At 33.6% G+C, this 26,078-nt stretch overlaps 1 protein-coding gene and 1 long non-coding RNA gene across 2 annotated transcripts in view; one reads left to right on the forward strand and one right to left on the reverse strand.

Moving 5' to 3' along the window:
• Positions 1–26,078, reverse strand: part of LOC140440067 (uncharacterized) — a 67,896-nt gene that overhangs the window by 18,167 nt on the left and 23,651 nt on the right. The window lies entirely within an intron of this gene.
• On the forward strand, positions 44–14,832 carry LOC140438414 (uncharacterized). Its single transcript, XM_072528094.1, has 3 exons — positions 44–241; positions 10,504–10,644; positions 14,457–14,832. Exons 1-3 carry the CDS (start codon positions 130–132, stop codon positions 14,585–14,587), a joined length of 384 nt encoding a protein of 127 aa, XP_072384195.1. The 5' UTR covers positions 44–129; the 3' UTR covers positions 14,588–14,832.

Genomic DNA, 26,078 nt, shown 5'->3' on the forward strand with positions numbered 1-26,078 from the left:
CTAATCGCAAGACTGATTATCAAAAAAATCAATATCAGTCCAATTATGAAGAAATGATGTATTCTCAATTATGTAGGTATATAGATAACTAGGTACTGGTGCACTTTCTAAAAAAAAGATCATTTCACAATGGGGGTTGAAGTATATCTCCTGTTTTGTCTTGTGTTTATATTCATTATTTCATTTTGTGGCCTTTTACAGAAGATTAGACAGTCATATGAAAGGGAAAGAATTATAGCAGGTAAGCGAATATAGTAATATTTTATGTTTATATCACCTGACGGTTATCTAAACAAAGGAATTTTGCGCACAGTGTTGGTTATTATCAATTTTTAAAAAGTCCTCTAAATGACAAACAGTATTGTTATTATCATGTATAAATAAAAATATTGTCTCTTGTCAATAACAAGGTAGAATAGTTTATCAACATTCTTAACACATTGGCTGCCCAAATAGAAAGAAAAAATTTTCATTTCAGGCTCCAAACTTTTTTTTATTAATTCATATTAAAAATGCATTAGGTTATTAAATTTTAGAGTTCAGTTACAAAAAAAATATTTTTTATTTGATTTATGACCGTGAATTATATTTAACGCACGGAGCTCTAAGACCAAAATACCACTTCCAGGCCACGTGCATTGTAGGTGACTAACGCAATATACTTTACCTACCGCTACAAGTCTCAGCTTTCAATTTAGTTTGAGTAAAGATTTCATTAGAGTAACAGTGCTGTTCGAATTTGTTTCGTATTAGAACTACCTATTCTGGTTATTATGGCGAAAAAAATTTGATACTTACGAGAAACAACAACAATATTTGCAGAGATTGCATAAGGATAAATACTTTGATATGAGTGATGAGGATGTAGATGATCCTTTCGAAGGTGACAATTCTGAAGACGATTATATACCATCTATGTCCAGCTTAGATAGTGAACAAGAAGAACCGGCTACCAAAAAATGGAAACGAAAAAGTGTAGAACAAGTACTGTAGATCAAGTGATAAGTAGTGTAGTGTTGCGGGCTAGTCGTGAACCATTTAGTAATAGTCGTAAAACTGTGGAATAATCTTCAAACCGTATCAAGGACAACAGATCATCAATCTAGTGAATCATCTGAAGACACAGATCACGATGGCATTGAACTTCCTGTTATTCCTACCGAATTTCAAATTACATGGACTGCTATAACGGGAAAAAATCTAAAGGAATTTGATTTCAATGCAGTAGATCCTGGCATTTCACCTGCATCGAAGTTGCATCGCTATTAGCGCAAAAAGAACCTTATGATTTCTTTAATTTTTTTCTAATAGATGATATCATTGACTATATTGTAACTGAAACAAACAGATATGCTGAACAGATCAAACAAAATAAAAATATTTCGCAGTATTCAAGAGTCAAAATATGGAAACCTCTAACAAATTCAGAATTTGAAATCTTCCTGGGTATAATTATGTGGATGGGTTTAAATAAAAAACCTCGACTATCCGATTATTTGTCCAAGAATATCCTGTACGTCAATGATATCAAAAAGCGTACGTCACGAACTAGTTTCGAACTAATATTACGTATGTGGCATTTTTCTAATAATACAGAATGTCCAAGAGGTGATCGACTTTTCAAAATTCAACCCTTAATTGATCGTTTACTGGCCAAATTTCAAACTGCCAGAATTCCGAACAAAAACGTATGCATTGATGAGACTCTAGTACCATTTCGTGGACGGCTGGCTTTCAAACAATATATCAAAAATAAAAAACATAAATTTGGGATAAAACTCTACAAATTATGCACAAAAAATGGGTATACTTTCAATATGAAAGTTTACTGCGGAAGAGACGTTTTGGAGCCAGGGATTTCAGCATCATCTTCAGTTGTTATGTCGCTGATGGACGGTCTCCTAGATTGTGGTAGAATACTGTACACAAATAATTTTTATACTAGTATGCACTTGGCTCACCAACTTTTAGATAGATCAACACATCTCATAGGCACACTCAGATCGAACAGAAAATTAAACCCCCAAGAGGTTGTGAAAGCAAAGTTGAAAAGAAATGAAATTATTGCACGAGAAAGTAACACAGAAGTTGTTGTAATAAAATGGAAAGATAAAAGAGATGTATTAATGCTTAGTACAGTACACACATACAGCAAAGTAGAGGTTATAAGTAAAAACAACAAAATGGCAGAAAAACCACAATCAGTGATCGATTATAATAACTGTAAAGCGTTTATTGACCTTGAACCTGAAGAGGAGTAAAATGGTACCGTAAACTAGCAGTCGAACTTCTCACTGGATCAGTTATTACAAATGCCTACATTATGTATAAAAGTATATCTAAAAATAAAATACAAATTACTGCCTTCAGAGAAGAAATAACAAAAAAACTATTAGAGGAACAAGTGCCGGAAGAACAAGTCGTACAACAAGAAATTTTACACTTGTCGACTGAAAAAAATGGAATCAGCAAGAAGAAGGTGTACAGTTTGTTATGAGAATCTGAAAACATAACATGGAAGAGACTATGCTATGAAAAAATGTAAGCAGATTCCATACAAATGTGACATTTGTGAGACATTTTTCTGTGTGGAGTGTTTTTTTGTGAAACATAAAACTGTAAAAATTTGATTTATAAAGAACTAAATAGTTTGTCACTTTCACAAATATCTACTTAATTTGATTGTTTTTTGGTAATACATAATTTACAGTAAAATGTGCATCTTATTTTCTACGGCTATTACAATAGTATTTTTCACGTAAACCATTGGGCTAACTTCAGTAATCTGACCACCGGGCCATGTACAAATGCTTTGTATATGAATAACGTGTAAACTGTGAATGATATTTGTCTCACAAAGCATAGAACCAAACCTGTCGTTGGAATTATATTTAACTCACAGAACGTCTGGTCAAAACGGAGCGTGAGTTAAATACAACTCACATACAGTTTATCCCAAACCCTTCTTTCAGTGCGTCACTAATTTTGACGTCATATAGGATTTTAAGAATGTCGAGAATTATTGCATGACATTTAGGTTAATTCTGACAGTTGAAGGATCGTAATCGGCTAAATGTGAAAAGGTTATATTTTGAAAATGTGGAGTAAAAACTTTAAGAATTCAATTTTTTTTTTAATTTACATATTAGAGGTCCCGTCCTGTATAAAAATTTTTATTGCGCATTATATTGGAACGGCAATTTGTCTTAATTCCTATTCTATACATTAAAAGGAAAGTGCTTAATTAGCTAAGATTTATTTATGTATTTATTATTTATTTATTACAAACACTATGGCTAAAATGTATAGTATTTAAACTACTAATATGAATATTTTTTTGGATAATTTAAAACTTACTTCACTAACGGCAGAAACTGGTAATAAAGTTGTCCCAGCCTCTTTTTCTAATTGAAAATAATTTAATAATTTTAGTATTAGTCTTTGTTCATTCTCGGTATATCTCGGCATATTTAAAATATTTTTATGACAATAAATACAAAATTAAATTTTCACTGTAAAATGTCTAAAAATCATCGCTGAAAATACTAACCTCGAATGACAATTATCATTTTATCAGTTGAATTTGTCAAAGTAGTGTCATTATCGAGCCCTTCTGCGTCAAATTATATTTATGCGCATCATTGATTGGATATCTATTTAGCGTATTCTAAACTCCAACCAATTAGGTATATATCCGTAAGTAGAATTCGCTTTAATATGCAAATACCCGTGAACGATATATAATTTTCCAAGTTCTATGTATAATAGTCACAAACTCACGTTTTTTTCTGTCACTTCTAGCTTAATGCGTTAGAGAGAATTCGATCAACTGTGACGCACTGAAAGAAGGGTTTGGGATGAACTATAGCGGTTAATATGTTAACCCACTAATTCCAAAAATTAAATTATTTACAAAACGAAATCAAAACTTCAGAACGAAATAAAGAGATGTTGTTTTTAATAGCAATGTGCAAACTTTACATTTTTTTCTTTATAACTATCATTTGCAAAATTTACGTTTTTTTTTCTTTGTAACTGTCTTTTGACGTATGATGAATCATACGCTGCGCATTGAAGGGCACAATATTTCATAAAATATTATTTATTTTAAAATTTTTACAACGTGTGATATTTGACAAAACATTGCTTGGGATGAAATCCTACATTACATTTAATGTATTGAATTTCGTCAGCAACATGTTTTGAAGATTTTTTACGTACTCCGCGTGGCGTTGGAATATCTGGAGCTGTTAGCAGAGCCTCCACAATCCGCTTGTAAAATGCTAATAAAGAAATTGCCTGAATATTGCGGTAGAGAAGCCACATGTTATTTCATGCCAACTCTATAATTCTATAATATGGTGTATTTATGGTAGAAATGATATAACGCCCAATACCATTTTTTAGATCGAATTTGAATCCTATATTTATCTTTTAGCTTATAGAATAAGTCTACACCGCCCATTCACTTGTTATATATTTGCACAACGTTTGATTGAGAGACCGCTATAATTTTTCTATCTTTTCTGGACCACCTGGTACAGTTTCCTATAGTAATTATTTCTGGAGTTAAAATATTAGTTCATCTTCTTCTTATAGTGCCGTGCACCTATAGTGCGTTGGCGAATTATTTTAAGGCCAGACGTCTGTCTTTTGCGGCATGCAAAACATGGCCAGTGTTAATTATTCCTGTCCAGTTCTTTATGTTCCGTAGACACGACATTTGTTTGCGACCTACTTCTCTCTTGCTTTTAATCTTTCCCTGGATGATTAGTTGAGGGATTGCGTATTTTTTTCCTCTCAGAATATGACCGACGTATCCAATTTTTCGTACCTTGATCAAATTGAGTAGTTCTCTCTCAGTATATACCTTTTTTAAGACTTCCTCGTTTCTCACCCTATCTGTCCATGGTATGCGGAACATTCTTCGCAACGTCCACATTTCAAAGGCCTCAAACTTATTAATGGAAGGTACTCTTAACGTCCATGTTTCCATGCCGTATAACAATATCGACCATACATACCATTTAACCATCCTGTAGCGGGGATTAATGGAAAGATTGCGGTTACATAGTAGCAGTTTAAATTTGATAAAAGCTTGTCCTGCTTGTTCGGTACGGCATTTTATTTCTTGTTGAGGATCCCATTAGTCATTCATCATCATTCCCAAGTACGAGGCGTGTTTTTTAAGTAAGTACCGTTTTGGAATTAAAAAAAGACGTGCAAAGATATGACAATAATTTTATTTTTACATGAAAGCCCGTACCTTACTCGTATTTAAATGTTTCCACTTGATCGATTGGAGCATTATCTACTTGTAGTTGTATTCTTAAAAGTGCGTTTTTTCTTATTGCCATGCATTTAGTTTTTCTAGCATTTATCTTCAAGCCATATATTCTTCCTACGGTGTTTATTTTATTTAACATCAACTGCATATCATGTTCGTTGTCTCTTATTATCGCGGTGTCGTCGCTGTAACGAATGTTATTTATCGGGAACCCGTTTATCTTTATTCCACACTCAGATCCTTCCAGAGCCTCTTCAAAAATCTTTCTCCACATAGAGATTAAAGAGCATAGGAGACAAAATACACCTCTGTCATACCCGTTTTAAAATTTCAAATTCTTCTGTATTGGTTGATTTGTTCAGTCTCACTCGTGCTTTTTGATTCCAAGAGAGATTCTGGATAACTCTTATATCTTTGTGTAGTATTTTTATCATTGCGTCATGTTTTACGGTGTCAAACGCTTTTTCATAATCGAGGAATGGGTAGATGTAGTAATTACATTCGGTCCAGGGACCTTTCCTAGTTTTGCTACTTTTATAGCATACTCCACCTCGGCGCAAATAATGGGAGTGAGTTAGTAGTTGGCAGATTCGGTCTATTATCCGCAAAGAGGGACAAAGCATAGTTTGTCCAGATTTTAGCTAATTCTTCCTGGGTATGAACGTAGTTTTCCTGATCATTCTTCAGGCGAGTCTTGTGATGTTTCTTGTGTATACTTGAAATTTATTTGACCTTTTTATGTAGTCCAAAGTCTCCCTTTTCTAGTGATTCCAATTCTTCAAAACGTTCTTTCATCCAGCTTTCCTTTGCGTTTTTAATTATTGCCCTTGTCGTACGTTGGATTTCCTTGTATTCCTGTTGATTCTGATGTATTTTGTACTGTCTGCGTTGCTCCATTAGATCAAATATCTCTTACGTCATCCACTCGTTTCTGTGATTTCTTTTTATTTTACTTGCGACTACTTCGTCCGCCTCGACTATAGCTATTTTTATTTTCTCATAGGTTTCCTCTATGCAATTTCCTTATGTTTCTCAAGTTCTCGTTGATATGCTTACTCTATGCAGATTCAAGCTCTTCATCTTCATCACTCATATTAGATGGCTTTTTAACCTTTGCCAATCGAAGCCTTACATTCGCGATTGTGACCACGTTGTGGTCGAAATGTCGGCACCAGGATAAGCGGCCACTCTTTTTATATAGTTGCGGAATCTTTTGTTGATCAAGATGTAATCAATTTGATTTCGTATCATATCAACTGGACGATCTCCTGATGCTCGCCATGTATACAATCTTCTCGGTGGAAGTTGATACCACATATTGGATATGACGAAATCGTGGTCATTACAAAATTCAATTAGTAACTCTCCTCGCTCATTTTTGTTACCTAGATCAAAATTACCGACCGCATTACCACATCTACCCCTACCGACTTTGGCATTAAAATCGCCCAGTATGATGTTGATATTGTTTTTCTTTGTGACCTTTAATGCTTCCTTTATGTCTTTATAGAAATCTAGGACTTCAGTTTACGGTTTATCAGATGTGGGTGCGTAAACTTGTATTATATAGATAGGTTGACCTGCTAACTTTACTAGGATTACTCTGTTTGAAACGGGTATGTAATCTATAATAGACATCGCAATTCCATTATCAAGCACTATTGCAACTCCATGCCTGTGGTAATTATCTGTGTCGTCGCTACCGGAATAGTACACTGTAAAGTTGTCTTCGTGAGAAATACCTGAGCCAGACCACCTCAATTCACTTACACCCATTGTTTTCACTTCTAGGCGCTGCGTTTCTTTGAGCAGGTTATGTAGCTTTTCTGAAATGCACAAACTATTGACGTTTTATATCGCTACTTTATGAATAACATCTTGAAATCTAACCCGAGGGATTTTTAGCATCCTCGGACCATCTAAGGTCTGCCTGGGACTGAGGGCCTTTTCTTCAATTTTGTTCGACATATAAGATAATTATTTCATGGATATCCGTATGGATCTTTAATATAGTGGTTTCCTCTTACCTTCTACATCTTTATGTCGTTGGCCAAATTTTGGTTTATCCGCCTTTGGGGTCGATTTCTCGACCCCAGGACACAAAAGTGCCCTACCACTTACCAACTCCTACGCCCGAATCCGTTGGCCAGTAAGTCGGGGACTGATTATACCGGCAATCACTCGGTGAAATTTTTCGCCATATCTGGCCACCCTCACTAGTTCAGCCTGCAGACCAATGCAGTTGCCCGGGGTGTGGCACGTGGAGCCATAAGTGAGAGTTAGGTATCTTATGAGGACCAGTTATCAAGAACCATTTTCCGTCTATGTCGCTCAATGTGGTCGTTCCAATAAAAGGTACTACCTCTATAACACAATCCTACACCCCAATTATTACTATTAGTTCATAGTAACTTCAATATTACCATTTCAGTGAACAACAAAAGTAAGCTATTGTTCTTCGCTATGTAGAGTATGGGAAGTTTCACGAATTTATTTTTTTATTTCTTTAAGTGGGGCTCTTTCAATCCTATCTTTTCTAATTGTGCCGATACAGTGTATCTTTTGATCTCTCAACCTTGTCAGTAAAGGTAAAGATGTAAAAAAAGATGTAAAGATGTAAGATTCTTGTGGTAAAAACCCTGTATACAGCTTTTCAGTTACGAAACTTCCTAACGAGTTACCCTGTAATTTATCATCGCTTCCAGTATAGGGATAAAACTTTCAAATTAACTTTTATTGGTCACAACGCACCAGAATTTATATCCGTAACGGATGAGTTTTCCTCGAATATGATGCCCACAATACGGCTCCATGGCTTCGTCCACTTAGAAACTTCCGTTCACTGGCTGAAGGTAATGATGAAAACGTTCATTTAGATTGTCAATTAGTGGTTGAGCTTTAAGCGCGTTATTGGTTTGTTCTTCTTCTTGCAGTATCGTCCTATCGAAGGTTGGCTACCATCACAGCAATCTTAACTTTGTTGGCTGCAGCTCTGAACAACTGCATTGAACTGCACCCATACCACTCCCTTAAATTTCGCAACCAGGAAATCCTCCTACGTCCCACATTTCTCTTTCCCGTTTTTTGGATTATGAGTCTAATATTGGTTTGTTAATACGACGTATTCTCGTTAAAGTGATAAAATCTATAAATCTGTTCAAATTTGTTTCGACTCATAGTATTACTAACTAGATGTGAGTGGGAGTTCCCTCGACATTCCTCATACATTCTCCTAGAAGGCAATGGGTGATATTTAGAGATAATAAGGATCATCATCATCATTGGCTTCTACAACTATTCGTGAGTTTTTGCCGCGTTTACTATTGCCTTCCATTGATTCCGATCCTGTGCTATTATTTCCCATGGCCTTACTTCCATCTTCTCCAGGTCTTCCCTGACTGCGTCTTTCCACCTTTTTCTAGGCCTTTCTGTCGATCTTCTACCATCTGGTCTTTCTCAAAACACATTGCTAATCAGTCTGTCGTCATCACTCCGTACCACGTGGCCTGCCCATCTTAATCTATTGGCTTTTATGTATCTTACGATGTTTCCTTTCCCGAAGAGAGTCTCTATTTCATTGTTGTATCTGCTCCTCCATTCATTTGTCACGCTGTCCCTGCAAGGACCATATATAATTCGCAGAATTTTGCGTTCCCATATTAATAGCTTATTGATTTCTTTCTTTCTCAATGTCCATGTAAGGATGCCAATGCATTTTATAAATCATCAACGTTCAAATGCAAAGGGCAGTCACATCAATTTGGTTCAAATTTTGTTGTTTCTATTCATTTAGTATATGGGGTTTCATATACAAATATTATTTATGGCTTCTTTTTCTAGTTTTTTCTTCTCACTTACTATCAATTCTTTTTACAGTTTTTATTCTGTTTTCAGAATCTTGTAAAACTCCCTTTTTCTTTTGTTACCTGATTCGTGAGTTGCAGTCACAGTTGTATTTGACAGCACTGTTTTCTCAATGGCTGTATTTTTTCAAGAAACAGCTGTAATATCCATGCTTTAAGATAGTGTCCAATACTTTGAAAAGTTTAATTGAACTGGTCTTCCTTACCACTTTCAGCAGGATCAGCCATTACAGACTGCACTATTGCACATACTTCACAGTGGAAAATCGATCTTGACAGAACTTGTCCAATATGCACTCTGCTGTTGTTATTCTTAAAACAGAAACTACAGACAAAATTTATTTTATATATTTAATAGAGTGTGAACATTACTCATCATCAACTTGATGCATCCCACTTTTAGGCATAGGACACTGACTGCTAACACGTTTCTGGCCGTCAGTCCATCTGCTTGGTAGACGATTTCCGATCCTTCTCCGTGCTTCTTGTGTTGACCTCCATGCGACAATACGCTTTGTCCATCGGTTATCAAATAATCTGGGGACGTGTCCTACCTAATTTCATTTTGATGACGTGATTTTTTCGATAGCGTTTGTTGATTTTTTCCACGATATATTTTTTCGTTTGGGATTCGGTATCTCACAGAGACACCTAACATTTGACGCTCCGTAGCCCTCTAGGTCACGCCATTCTTGTTAACTATCTTTTTTGTGGATGTTGTTAATGCTTCGCTTCATATGTGAACAACACACACTTGAAGATAATTAAACGAAAAATATTTTCCGTTTGAAGTATATGGTGAGGTCCAAAGAGATTACTGTAATATAAACGAATATATCAATGTAAAATAACTATATTAGTGTTACTACTATATGAGTTATTGCATTTAAAAATTTAAATATTACAATAAACAGGCAAGTGTCATACTCTAATGCTATAAAGGGCAAGCAGATTTACACGCGTTTATTTCAGTTCATTTCAATAAAATGAAAATACCAACTGATCTAAGCCCTTTATTTTAATTTTTTTAATATTAACGTGTTGATACTATGACAGTTTTTTATTTCATTTCAGACAAAAGGTAACGGGAATAAGCCTCTCTTCATTAAGTACACGAGTTATTGTAAATGTGTCTTATATACATTGTATTATCTTCAAATGTTTCATCCAATCACCTTAGCATATTTTAATAATATAAGAAGGTATTATTAAAATGTAAGATTAGTATACTAAGTAAGCTATAATCACTTCGACATTTTATTTAAACCAGATATTTGTGTAATCCAAATAAATATTTGACCTAGTACAAAATGTATACCTAATATTAATAAAGATATCTATTTTTTTATAAAGCACGATTTCGAGCAGAGAGACTAGCAAGGCAACGGTCAACTCAGATGGAAAACTCAGATGCTTATATTAACAGAACGTTTATTGATGAATTTGAATCCATTTCAGGAGTTTTTCCGACAGCCCCTCCGCCTCCATATGCACGTAAGTATATATGCTCTTTTAAATGACATGGAGAACGAGTCAATGAAAGTAGACGACTACATTGCTTTTTAATACGAGCTTCATCATTCTTCTACATATATTTCGACATTTTACGTCTCATCAGGAAGACTTGTGGTAGCTTGATTTAATATGAGTAATGTTGATGTAATATTGAAATGAAAGGTTATTCATTCCTAACATTGTCCAATAGCTCCCAGCAAGCTTGTATTCGCAGTTTACCTAATTAGCTAACGAAGAGAAGTCTCCTTACTGCTTTATATATACATGAGTGTGAGCTGTCTTGATGTAATTTTATCTTGAATTTCTATTAGTGATCCCATAAATGCTTCACGTTTGAAGTACCATCCCAATTTGTAGTACTCTGTAAGTATAGCGTTCCGTATCTCAGCTGATAATCGTTCTTTCCATTTTATTCGATATATTGTTAACTCTTTAGCTCGTCTCTCAGGTATTACTTTTCCTTTGAGCGTCTGAGATTTCAGACCTAAGTTACCAATTTTTTTATCTTTTTTTTAATAAACGTGATTGTGTAGGCCTAGTGCTGGATGGTGGCAGATGTAACAGCTGTTCTACAGTTTTTTCATCTGAAAACGTTGAAACAGCCGATGGTTGATACTGAGGATCTTTTATCGAATCATGACTAGAAAAGTCACGTTTTTAACATATTTAGTAAAAACATTTGATAAGGCAGATGATTAGAAAGTAAAACATGAAAGTGGAAAAGTTTTATCGTAAGAAATGCTAAAGTCAAAGGTGAACAGTACATTGATTACAAAGGTAGAGTTGTACCAGCTATCACTGTTGGCACTAATTGCAGGTAAGATACGTTTTACAGTCTGTATAGCTTGATAATAATATACTGCAATATTGGTATTAAAATAATGTTCAATTAATAAAGCCTATATTGGCACGGTACCCATTATATTTTTTATGTAATAAACTAAGATTTATTTCATCAAGACTCTTTTATTTCAGATGTAAGTATAGGTGTAGAGACCGCTTGCACAATCAAGTTGAAGAAATATTCGTTTATTTGAGAACAATAGAACCTAAGAATAAGCAGCATATATTTTTTTCAATCATTAATTACCTGCAACAATGTAAAATCCCGTAGACCCAGAAAAAAAGGTGCAGAAGCGAGGGCTGCTCATAATGTTTATTTTACATACGGGGTACTTGTGGGTGAAGAAAGAGCAGAGAGAAAACAGAGAAAAAAGAGAAAAGGTATATTTAGAAGCATTTAAGTCGTTATATGACATTAAAAAAAGCCGTATTAGAAGGCTTTGTTTATTATTATTAATGGGTAAAACTCCCAAGAATCTTCGTGCGAAAAAAATCGGCACTAATGCAATCAGTGGTCATACCAGGTTACTAATAAGACAACATATTGAAAGTTATCCATTAAAAGAAAGTAAATATACAGAAAAGACTATAAAATATTTGGACGCAAGACTGAATGTTACAATTTTATACAATATGTTTAAAGAAAAATACCCTGAATCAAAATACAGCTATGAGTTTTTTCTATGAAGGACAACTTCATTTTACGATTTGGTCGCCTCCAGATTGATTCATGCTGCACTTGAAAAACTAAATTTAAAATTGAGAAGTCCTCATCTTTCAATCAGTAACCAAGATACAAAAGGGAATGAACCCCATGTGCTAGTAATAGCTTTTGATTATATGCAAAATATTCCACTGTCCATGATTCCAGTACAGGAAACCTTCTATTTGAGGCAACTAACAGTTAATGTGTTTTGCATGCATGTATAAAAAGCAGTAAGTCTCATATTTATCTATACCACGAATTGACGGTCAGAAAAAGTCCAAATGAGGTTTGTTCCTTTGTATATAATTATTTAAACTCTGCTCCTCCTCAGTTTACGGAAGTCCACATTTATTCGGATAACTGTGGAGGTCAAAATAAGAACCATACATTAAATATAGTGTTTGTAGCCCTTACAGACAGTTTTTGGTTCAATCGAATTGAGCAGTATTGTTCCATCAGAGGACACTAATACCTTCCTTGTGATAGGGATTTTTCAATAATCAAGAGAAAACTAAAAAGACATTATAGAGTATACACCTTACACCAAATAACCGAAATTATCATTACTTCGAGTATTAGGACAGATAAGTGAACAGTCACAGAAGTTAGCACAGAAAATATACTAGATTTTCAACAATGGTTGCCAACCTACTATAAAAAGACGTGCATTTCTGAGGAAACAAGAGGAAAAAGTGTTCCTGCTAAGGATAAGATATCTTTTAGTATAAGTTACTTAATGCACTTTATTATTGAACAGCTAAAGGTGTGATTGTTTATAGGTCTTCTATTGATGGGTTATCGAAACAAACCTATAAACTTTCTCAAGTCAGCAATCAATCAATTAAATTTTCCACAATACTTTGTTACTAATCCGGTGAAGTACCACTTAAAAAACTGAAGCTCCAAGATATTGGTAAGCTGTTGCCCTATATACCTGAGAATGTCAAACATTTTTATTACGAATTAATGGAGTCGCCAACAACTGATAATCTCAATGCTGGAGAAAATGAACATGACATCCAATAGGAAGAAACAGGGCATTCTAAAGCATTCAAAAAATTACTGGAATTTTCCACAATACTTTGTTACTAATCCGGTAAAGTACCACTTAAAAAACTGAAGCTCCAAGATATTGGTAAGCTGTTGCCCTATATACCTGAGAATGTCGAATGTCATTTTTATTACGAATTATTGGAGTCGCCAACAACTGATAATCTCAATGCTGGAGAAGATGAACATGACATGCAATAGGAAGAAACAGGGCATTCTAAAGCATTCAAAAAATTACTGAATATTAGTATTTAAAACTTTTACTTAAAATTGTATTTTTTAGGTTAAATCTCATAAAGATAAAAATAAAAATCTCATGCAAGAAATGGTTATAATTTATTTGTATGACTATTAGACATTGGCAACATCTCCACTACAAAATAGCCTAAATCTTATATACTAAAACGCTAAGCCTTTTTCTTGTCCACCACTTTACTCAAAAACCATATTAGATAATTAAAATATGTTTTCGGAATATTATTAGTATTACGTATGAGATTGTCAAGATATACTTTTGGTACAAAAATTCACTTCCGGTTTTGAGATGACCGGAAGTTAAAATTTACTTTAAGTTTTAGACCCCACAATGTATATATGGATCGAAAGGTCTCGTCGAGACGAATCTAAATATGTACTTCTGGTTACGATCCGACACCAAAAGTGACCTGAAACGCGCATAAAACGTCAAGGTAGAGCAAATCTGACACCGGATTCGTGATCAGCATGCAAAATTAACTGCTAAATGATAACATTGTAACAAAAAACATTGTTTTCGACGAAATATTTCGTGATATGTAATACACTTTTTACTTGCATTATTATTGATGAATGTTATGTATATTCTTGCTTATATTGTTCGTATTGATCTCTTAATTTTTCTCGCAAAATAAAAATTTCATTTAAAAAACTCGATGTCGAGTTGGTCCGCTAGTATATTCTAATCAAATAAGATACTCTTTTACCTAAGAATCTTACCACTACCATTTAACCATCAATAAGTTGGGTATTCCCATAACTCCCTCTCTTTCTCTCTATCTCTTTCTATTTATAGATTTAGAACAGATGTTTAATAAACAGATTTCATATTCTTACCTAAGAATTTTATCCCTAAATTTAATAAACTTAACAACTTACAAAATATTTAGTAGAGTCTCTGTATAAAGGACTATAATTTTTTATATAATTGTTTTAGATATAGAACAGCCTCCAAAATATGAAGATATAGTAAAAACCCAACCAGACATAACAGTAAGATATGATGCAACTCAAGAACGAACAGTAGTGAATATTCCGGATCCGCCCCCTTACACAATTCCTATATAAATATTGTTAAGATACATAATTGAGATTATACAAATATTTTTTATAATTCATTATTTTCAGTGGCAAATACCTGGAATACTTAATGAATCTAATGCAGATTATTATTTTTCTTGTGCAAACATATTTATTTTAGTTGTATTTAAGGTAAGTTTATTAATAAAAGCAATGACCATGTATTACGTGGATATAAATGTATTTGTTGTGAAATACGAAATGTTCTGTAAAATATGAAATGTTTAATAAGATATTATGGTTGTTTGATTTTGGAACAAAACATTTTGGTTCACTTCTAAATAACATATACAATAAGGTTATTGTGACTACAGTTCCATGAGATTTATTTCATATAGAAAAAGTCCCTTGACGAAAAAGATGAAGTATTAAACAAATCTAGAATACTTGAGATGTCATCGAAAGATCCAGAAATGTCTAGTAATATCTGGAACGTCAGATTTTATATATATATATATATATATATATATATATATATATATATATAATCTTTCTTTTTTCTTAATTACTCAATATTTCGCCATTTATTTAACAGCTTCTTCAGGAGTAAACTAAAACAATTTGAACATTACAAAAAATGGCGTACAAATACATTTTAAAACACTTACAGAATTTAAAAGATTTCGCAAATCAAAAATGACATTGAAGTATTTGAAAAATTGAATGTCTAAATTAAATTGTCTTAAGCACGTTCGTTACAGCTATACGATAAAAAATTAAAATTATTTCAAATGTAAAAATAAAAATAACAATAAAAGAAAAGTAAGAAGAATAATATTTCTTTGATGAATTATTAAGGTTAGTTGTTATTAAGATGAATGTTGGCTATTTTGAATATTTATAAATTTTGTTCAATATGTTACAATATATGTTACTTAACTGTCCAGTGTCCGTTTTATAATTTAAAGTGTTTTTATTTTTGTTAATGTAATACATCTCAAGAAATAATCTACTTTTGTAGTTATCAGTCTGTGCCAAAATGTGAGCTTTGTTATAGTCTAGCATATGACCAGTGTTTTCATAGTGCTCAACCACTGCGCAAGTATTTTTTCTCAAGCGGCAATCACTTTTATGTTGTGTGATGCGTTGTTTTAGCCATTGTGATGTTTGACCAATATAGCTATTTTGACATCCTAAACACGGTATTTCATAAACGACATTACTTTTATATAAGGTTGGTACTGGGTCTTTGATTTTTGAAAATAGTTGTTTGCTGTTCATGGTATTATATTTAGCTATACTAATATTAGGAACATTTTTGAATATGGATATGACAGAATGAGTTAGACCATTAATAAAGGGAAGTTTTTTATATTTGATTGATTTGTTGTTAGAATCATGGACGGGACCGTCATAGAAATTAGTGCTGTAAATCAGTTTTTTTTTTAATTTGTTTAGGATATCCGTTGTTACGAAAAATTTTGTATATTATGTCCAGATTTTTTTGTAAAAAGTTTTCATCAACAATGGACATTATCCTGTTTTTCATACCTAGTACGGTATTATATTTTTGACGGGTGGTATGGTTTGAATAGTAATTTATATACCTGCCTGATGCTGTCGGCTTTTGGTACCAATCCAATGTCAAAATATTGTCATTTGTTCTTATTACTTTTGTGTCTAAAAATGGTATACTAAAATCTGTCTCAGTTTCAATTGTAAACTGAAGATGTTTATTAAATGAATTAAAAATGTTTAGTGTGGTATTGATGTGATAAGATGGAACTGCACATATGATGTCATCGACATATTTATATATAAACGGTAATTCAAAAGGTAATTGTGTAATCACATTATCTAAGAGATGATCAGTGACAATAGTTGCAAGGATTGGACTAATCGGGGAACCCATCGGTGTTCCAAAAATTTGAGAATAAAATTTACCATTGAAAGTAAAGTAAGTGTTGTTAAAAATGAACCTAAGAATTTGTAGAAAATTGTCTTTTGATAATGTCGTGTAGTCTTTTATAAATTTTCAAATTTAGGGCCATTCTTATTTCATAGTCGGTTCTGTCGGGTATTTCTTCTGAGCCGGTGTTAATTATTGTTCGTTCAGTACGTCGTTGTTGTGGTTGTGTATTTGCCGAGTATAATTTAGTGTAGAATTTTTCAATGGCCTCGCTTATTTCCTTTCTGTCTCGGACGGTGACGTTTTTCTCATTTTTTATTTCTATGATTTTTCTTGTGCCGTTTGAGTTTTTTGCTTTGAGTACTTTCATATTGCAGTTATCTTGTATTATATTTTTTATTAGATTGTTAGTATAGTTTCTATGATCGTTCCTAATTTCTTTCTTCACGTTTTTGTTTAAACTTTTGAAGCTGTCCGAAGTTCGATCTGTTCTGTTTCGTCTTTCTTTTAGTAATTTAATTGTATTAGGTTGAAGTTTAGATGTTTAGATGTATTATCAGTAACTATATCCATTATCACTAACTATATCCAAGTCAAATCAGCGTCTTTCGAAAAAAAATTTTAATGATTGCATATAATTCATGGACGCGCCGGTCTATTAAATCGTAAGTGGAAAAGTAAAGTCCAATAAGTGGGACTGCTAAAATCACACATTAAAAGTGTAATGCAAGAACTTTATAGCAGCCTTTCTGGAGGACATTTTGGTGTCAAAAGGATACTGGCCAGAGAACGAGACAGATTTTACTGGATCAATTTTTGCCAAGATGTAGAAGGTTGGTGAAAAAAATGCAATTTATGTAACGGTAGAAAATGATCTAGAACAAGAAGTTGTGGTAAAATGGCATAATATCTTTCCGGAGAGCATGTTGAACGAGGTACAGTGGACATTTTTGGCCAACTTTCGATAGTAGAGAGAGGAAACATCTACTTAATAGTCGAAATAGAATATTTTTTAAAATGGCCTGAAATTGCACCCCTTCCTAATCAAGAAGCGACTACAGTAGGAGAAGCATTCATAACACAGGTCACGCGTTGTATCAAGACATGAAGTTCTTTTAGAGTTACATTCTGATCAAGGACGAATTTTTGAATTAGTTAATTCCTCTATTCCTGTTAGCCTATAGAATTTCGAACATAAAGCAACCAGTTATTCTCCATCGATGACGATCACCGAAAAAGAAATGAAGCTTCCTTAAGATCATATTTTTTGATGATTGCTTTCATACGAAGAAGAACATGCATTCGTGACTAACATTGAAAATTTAAAAGAAAAATTGGAAACGCTGTACGAATTGGTTCGTAAAAGTTTGAAGCTTCAAAGTGAGCCAAGGTCAGACTCAAAATGCATGCTACTGGTATAACTTTACAACATTACTGGTACAAATAAACGATCAAATCTACCGCGTCCAGTTTTCAGTTAGAAATAAATCCAGGGTAGTTTATATATATTCCTGATAGACCAGTTATTCGAGGCCAATAACTATAAAGGAGGGAACTGTATTATGACAGTTTGCTGAAATTTGTTCTATATAGAAAATAAAGGAGTAATAAAAAAATCTAAAATTTTCAAGATATCGTCCAAAAATCTCGAAATCTCTAATAATGTCTGGAATTTTAGAAAATGTATATAACCACAGGAAGTTGATAGTTTAATAACGGTAGTATTTTGAAGTTTATAGTTGTCATTTGGTATTGTAAACAAGTTGATGTTTAAAAATATTTATTTGAAAGAATTGTAACAATGTTATCAAAAAATACAACTTTAGTTTTAAATCCCGGGCGTGGGTAAAATGTTGATATTTTTCAGGGGTCGTCCAGTGACAATTACAACCAATACGAATCACGGGCGTGTTTTTATTCAAGTGTTGCACTCACCAAAACAAAGCCTGAGAAGAACATGAATATAATTGTCAAATGTTAAAGAATATTGGTGAGTTAATATTTAATTTTCCGATGAAAACCATATTTATTTAAACGGATCCATTAACAAGCAGACAAGACAGATTCTTGGATTCGAACGCCCGACGTAATCGTCGAATACCCCCTTTAAAGTGACTGTATTACAATTTGTTGTTCTATATCCGCAAATGTGATATTGGGCACGTATTTAATTGAAGCAAACTATAAAACGCCGTTAAGCAGGAGAGCTACAGAGAACAGATTATCACATTATTTCCACATGATCTTCAGCGATTTTGTCGTGTCAGGAACCTAGCACTTAATTGACAATGATTTCAGCAGCACGGACCAACCTGTCACACGTCCAAGGAGTCTTTTCGAATGCTGCACAATCATTTTGGGAATCGCCATATTTTGGGTAGAAGTGATTTTCTTTACCCTTTCTATACCCTCTTTGTTGAAGTTTGTAAAACGAAGTTTTTTAGATTCGTCCATTTTTACTAAAATTTATATATCAACTGATAAAATTATAAAGTACCATAACAAAGCGTAAAATAAATCAGAATTCAGTATAACCAAGAGTATAAAATTTCATTAAAATATACTTTACTTAAAGAATTCTTTAAGACGAATTATGAAATCAAATAACGTTAACACAAAATTTAAAGACCACTTTAACGTAAAGTCTCCTTTTAGTAAACTTGACTTTTTTTATTCATTACTACCGGACCCGACAGACTTCGCTCTGTCAAATAGATTTGGAATGTGGCAGTTTATTTCTTAACTTCTCCTGAACAGAACCGTCACCATGATGATAGAGCGGTGTGTGAGGGTCAGCTCGGATGACCTAAGTATCTTCGCTTCCACGAACTTTGGTCACCCTTTTGGACCCACTAAAAAACCAACCCGACTGGGATGTCTGCCAGAGGGCTTCGAACTAAGAGGGGAACTTAAGGTGCAACCCTGATTGAAAAATAATCCAAAGGGATAGTGGGAACCTTAAGGTGACAAATATTTATAAAGTGGGTGCTTAAATGACAAAACATAGAGATACTTAATTATTTATTATTATTATTATTATTATTATTATTAACATAGAGTTAATAACCGATGTAATAAAGAATAATGAAATAAAACGCATATAAGTATTTTCAGTAATCGGTTTATTGTAAATCAAGTGAATCATAATTATTAACAAAAATCTGTTTTATTTTTATTGTAGTGCTTTATGATATACAATGTTTCTTGTTTGATTACCTGGTGAATATACAAACAAATCTGATGGTTTTCCAACATGGGAACAGGCAACATACAATTCACCATGTGAGAAACATGGGTTTTCTAGATTAATACCACAAACACTTAATGATTGCCCCTGGGACCTATTTATGGTCATAACAAAAGCAAGCATCACTGGAAACTGTAGTCGTTTAAATTCAAATGGTACATCAGTCGGAATCTTTGGGATGCGTGGTATCAAAACGTCTTCTCCTTTAGGCTTTCCTTTCAGTATAGTTGCTGCTATCACGTTGTTCAATAATTTTTTTATCGCTAGCCGTGTGCCGTTGCAAAGACGCGGTTGGTTGATATTTCTCAAGATTATAACTACCGATCCAACCTTTATTTGAAGATTGTGAGGTGGCAATCCTGCTAAATCCAGCGAGTTTAAAAATTCATTCGGATAGTTGACGACATCATCTTGATTAGTAGCCGAATCAACTGATTTATATATCCTCAATTCGTCTATAATTTGTTCTTGAATTTTGAAATTTAATTTATTTACATCTATGTTTTTTGCAGCCAATATAGCCCGTTCGCTAAACCAATCTTGGTTTCTGTAATTTTGAGCAACATCTGGAAACACATTTTGAATAAGTTCGTCTTTTGATCGAGTTAACTGACAATGCGAGGAAAGTTATTGCAACCAGTCAAGGTGTCTATAGGAAATTTGCCGTTAACAATGTCAATGAGTTGTTTAGAGAATATGTCTCCAGATTGGTCATTTTGCAACTCGACACGCATTCTTGCTTAAGTGTAAGACCTTGACATGTTTCCACACATTAAAGGACTTAAAACATGCATTGAGTTTATCATCTGGCGTTGATCGTGGAATGACTGGCAATATTTGACGAAAATCTTCTGCTAATAAAATCATTGCACCTCCAAATGGGTTATAATTGCTCCGTAGATCTAGTAAGGTTCTATCTAAAACCTCCAAAGATTTTTTATGTGCCATCGTGCATTTATCACAAACAATCAATTCACGTTGCTGCAAAACTTTTGCCATTGCAGAGTTCTTCGAAACGTTGCAGGTTGGAGTTTCGTTGCTTTGCATGTTTAATGGCAATTTTAGAGCTGAATGGGCTGTTCGACTACCTTCAAGCAAAGTTGCTGCGATTCCCGACGAAGCGAGTGCAAGTGCAATTTTATTTTGTGAGCGAATTGTTGCTAATATCAATGAAATCAAAAAAGTTTTTCCTGTACCATCAGGTGCATCTAATAAGTAAATCCCTCCTGTTTTATCATTTGTTACTTTCATAAGTGTATCAAATACATACTTCTGTTGTTCATTCAATAGTGGAAGATTTGTTTGAATTAATTCTTTCAAAGTGTTGAAATCATACAGTTTTTCTCGGTGCAACTCTTGGATGGACGCCGCAAACGACGTCATTTGAAAGCAAATTTGTTGGATATTTAACAAAAGTGTATGGAATCTGGTCCTATTCCTGAAACCACTGAGTACAATGGCTCTGGTGGTGGATCCAATGGTATCAATTTTACTTTCCCATTTGCGCAACACAATTTATTGGCTTCATTTTTGTATTTCAATGCCTTACAATGAGAGCAAACCAAGTTCATAGATCCAATAGTAACAAATTGGTAATTACTGTAGTCAATTGACAAATCGTAATTAAAATCAGCTCGATTCAAACTTGCGCGATTATTAGTTGAATCTCTCGCTCTCGCTTCCCGCGTTCGTAATATACGAATTCTTTCACGTTCATTTCGGTCGTCACGTTCTTGTGCAGTATGATTAGATCGGTAAGTAGTTTGGTTTGTAGCATTTCGGGTTCTTCGACCTAAATTACTTCGTCTTATAGGAGGCATATCAAATATACTTAATAATGATTAATCACAGGTATTAAAACACTTTGCACAAAACACGATATAAAACAATCAATCAAAAATAAATCGAAGAAAACTGGAGAATTTGTTTCGTTTATCAAGTTGACGAAAGAAAACTGAGTAGATAAGGTAACAGAAAATCCAAGAAAATCAACACGTGTGTGTACACCAATATACACCGGCAATGTGACAGGTTGTTGTTGTCTGTGAAATCTCTACTTTGTCTGTGAAAGAGGATATAACATTACGTTTTAGTTTTTTTTTTTAATTTGATATGACTTGGAGTCAAGTCCTTTAAGCCATAAACAATGTTGTATGTGTATAGGGTAGGTATATTAAATTAATAATAAATTAATTATTAAAGATAATGAACGCTTTTTAACGCGGTTTGTTTGACAGATGCAACGACGTGAAAACTGATGCAAATTTATGTAGCGTTCCGAAACTAAAACAAAAGAAAGAATATTACGAGGCCAATCAAATCTATAGCTCTTACATTGTTTCACTTTTCAATTTGGTCGGGTTCACAATATTATCACTTTTGTGTGAACGCATTAGATCCTCCAACGCGAACACGCACACACACGAGCGCGCACACACACCCATTTGATTGAATTTGAACTTTGTGCAGCGACAATAAAGCGCAAATTGACTCCTCGACGTTAGGAACACACCTACATTGTTTAGACAACAGTAAGTGCTTGTAATTTAATATAAACTTTATTGAATAGCAATAACGTTCAAATTGACTCTACATTTAGTTATAAAATATTTGTATGGGAAAAAGAAAAGGGCTGTTTTGGGGTTTTTTTCGGAAATTATTCGATTTTTCTCGCCGTAAAAACCATCCTTAGACTTCAAGGAACATTTTAAAAAAAGAATTGTTAAGATTAGTCCATGCGTTGTTGAGTTATGCGCTTACCACCACATTTTGCGATTTATTTTTATATTATAGATATAATCGGCGGTTAAAGATACGCTAAAGATCGGCCCAAGAGACGCAATTGATGACAAATAAAAAAAATAATTTTTCATGTAAATTAATTAATATTCTTATATTACCACGTATTTTATCTCCAAAATTAAGTGATAGGTACTTATCATTTTTAACAATAATTAGTAATCTAGCTTGGTTTTAAGGGGATGTGATGTGTAACGCAATTGATTACATAGATAGATTTAAAAAATGTTACGCAAATAAATCATTAACAAAGCGTAGATTAATATTTGTGGTTAAACATTTCAAGTTCTTCCTGTACACACCCATCACTTCCTTAAAGCGGAACACCAGTGAGAGTAAATTGTCTTTTAAATAACAAGTTCGGCATTGCTCGACTAAAGAAATGTAATTATAACAATAAAATTGAGCATTTTCTAAACTTCAATGACGACAGTCACAAGACCACGGGAGAGTGTATTAACATTTCAAATTATTAATTGCGTCCTTATTTTCTCAACATTCACGAGGCCAGTTCGGATTTTTATCAGGACCGGTAAAAGATACCAAAAATCTTTGAAATTCATTATTTTTACATTTTTGTTTATTTTAACTAATATTGAAAAATTTGTTTTAATTTTCGCACATACATCATATGAATCGCTAACTACAGAAAGGCATCATATCCAATATAATACGAATACGTCCAATATAAACGAATTTTGTGTATTTTATTAAAATTGTTTCCAGTAGCAAAACGCAACGTCTACTACAAAAAGGAAACACGTCTGCATATTAGTATTGGCATGGCAACGTTTTCAATATTCTATTTACTGCAGAAAGGAAACTAGTCCAGGACAAGTTCTCTTTCTGCGGTAAACAGTTGTGGTGCTAGAACTGCGCGGCAAATATTCGAACTATCCTCACAGCTGAGTTTAGTCAGACAATATTGTGCTTTGTTTATTGATAATTGTTGTCACCTTTACAAGAAAAGAAAAGGTTATACGAATGATGACAAATATAAAAGGAACATAATAAAGAAATCTGAAGTGGCTGGACAAGAACAGGTAAACTTAGTTGGCAAAACTGTACCAGCTAAAAAATCAGGCTCAAATTTTTGCAGGTAAATATTGTTTTATTCATTGTTGTTAATTTGTAGATTTTGGTTTAAATGCCATTTTACTGATAATTTAATCTTGTATGTATTTCGAAGTAATATTAGGCTACTAAAACCTAACCTCAAAGTCATTTACTTATCTCCAATATCTTTTTCACTGAATTACTGTTACAATAAAGTCTTTTGTTCTTTAAGTTGTAAATCCAATTGCCTTAGTGTTTTCACTGAAAAAGATATGATTGAAATATTTGCCAAATTGCATAACATGACAACCAAAACGAAACAGGACATTTACATCCAATCTGTTATGGAAATTAGTCAGATTGCAAGGGAAAGACCCAGGTCTAGTTCGTCAACCGCGAAACTCAAGGCTTTCAGTGATATTTATTATGTAGTACATAATGGAAAATGTACGTACAAAAGTATGTCAAAAAGGATTTATGAAAACCTATGGATACACTGCAAAGCAGTGTTACCGTTTGTCCCATCTATTGCAACTAAATGAAACACCAACTGACAACCGAGGAAAAAAAGTTTCAGGAAATGAATTACCTGTGTCCGTACTGTCTAAATTAAGGGTCCATGTAGAATGATTCCCCAATAAAGTACACCACTATACAGGAAAAGAAAAAAGGATTTTTCAGCTAATATGAATTAAAATTATGTACGACATGCTCGTTAAAAAAGAACATAGTTTCCTAATTTCAACATTAGGAACTGAGAAAAGGCTCCCCTACAAGTTTTTTTGGACATATTTCAAGGAAAACTGCCTTTCTATTGGATTTGCCTTACCAGTTAAAGATGCATGTGTTACATGTGAAGAACTTAATTTAAAAATAAAAAGTTTTGTTTTGAATGAAAATGCAAGGCGAACTAAATCTAAATCTAAAAAGTTCTATGCATCACTGAAAGAAGTGACCACGCAGTGTGTCAGTAAGCCTGAAGAAAATGTTGGCATCTGCATAGATTTCATGGCCAATATATCTCTTCCTTGTATTCCTGTCCAAGATACCTATTACCTTAGACAGCTCACTATAAACGTCTTTGGTGTGCATAATCTCGCGACACGGGAATGTACAATTTTTATCTATCATGAAGGTGAAGATAGTAAAGGCTCAAACGAAGTATGTACTATGTTAGATTGGTACATAAAAACAAAATTGGCAGTGGTGTAAAAAACCTTTGGGACAATCCAAAGGTATCCGTTTGGGACAACTACGCAGAGCAAAATAAAAATAATACTGTGATTCGCATGATGATGTACTTGTGTAAGATAAAAAAGTTTAATGAAGTCAAGCTAACCTTTCCTGTTAGAGGCCACTCTTTTATGCCAACTGACAGAGATTTTGGCATCATCAGAAGAAAATTAAAGCAAGAAAAACGATATTATACTATTAATGAGGTAGAAGAGCTTATAATGAAATCATCAAAAATTGACGGCAAATTTTCTGTTGACTTCAGTGATGATTTCATTGACTTCAGTTAATGGTGGCCCCAGTTTTATAAAAAAAATCCTGCCTAAGTGATGATTCGTATGTCAAAAATGTCCCAAGAAACCAAAAAAGGGCTTCTGTCATATCACAATATAAACAAATGAGTTTTTCATCAAAGAATCTTAACACGGTTCAATGTAAAATGCACATCGGCGGCTTCATAATGGATGAATTCAAACTACGGAATGCAGTACAGCCAATTCGGCTCCTGCTAGAAGAGCCTAGTCAACTGTACTTCCAATTAACAACAAGAAAATGGAAGACATGAAGAAAACATTGGTATACATCCCTAAAGAAAAAATGAATTTTTGGAATCCGATTTTGTCATGGCCAATTACACTGGCATTTACAGAAGAAAACTAAAAACTTAAACTAAAATTTACTTCAAAGTTTTAATTTATGATTTAATTGCTTTATTTCATATATAGGACATTGTTTTATTTCATTAAAATTATTTCTCATAAAATATTCTGTTTGTATATTGATTGTTTTCCTGAGAACTTCTTCTTCTTCTTCTTCTTGCGCCACTCCTATCGGAGATTGGAAATTATCAAGGCTATCCTAACCTTGTTTATAGCTGACCTAAAGAGTTCATTAGTGGTACAGCCAAATTACTCTCTCAAATTACGCAACCATGACATTCTTCTACAGCCTGGATTCCGTTTTCCTTCTACTTTTCCTTGCATTATATTTTGAAGTAATGCGTATTTATGTCCTCTCATCAGGTGGCCTAAATATTCGAGTTTTCTTCGTTTGATCGTTGACAAAATTTCTGGGTCTTTTTCTATTATTCGCATTACTTCAAAGTTTGTGACTCTTTCTTTCAACCCAACTTATCTTTAGCATTCAACGGTAGCACCATATCTCGAAACTTTCAATTGTTTTATCTTGTTCTGTTTGAGAGTCCAGGCCTCTACACCGTATAATAGCGTGTTAAATACGTAGCCCCTTAGCATTCTTAATCGTAGAGGGATGCTTATATCTCTGTTGCAGAGGAA

The sequence above is a fragment of the Diabrotica undecimpunctata genome, chromosome 4 (assembly GCF_040954645.1).
Source record: "Diabrotica undecimpunctata isolate CICGRU chromosome 4, icDiaUnde3, whole genome shotgun sequence".
NCBI lineage: Eukaryota > Metazoa > Arthropoda > Insecta > Coleoptera > Chrysomelidae > Diabrotica > Diabrotica undecimpunctata.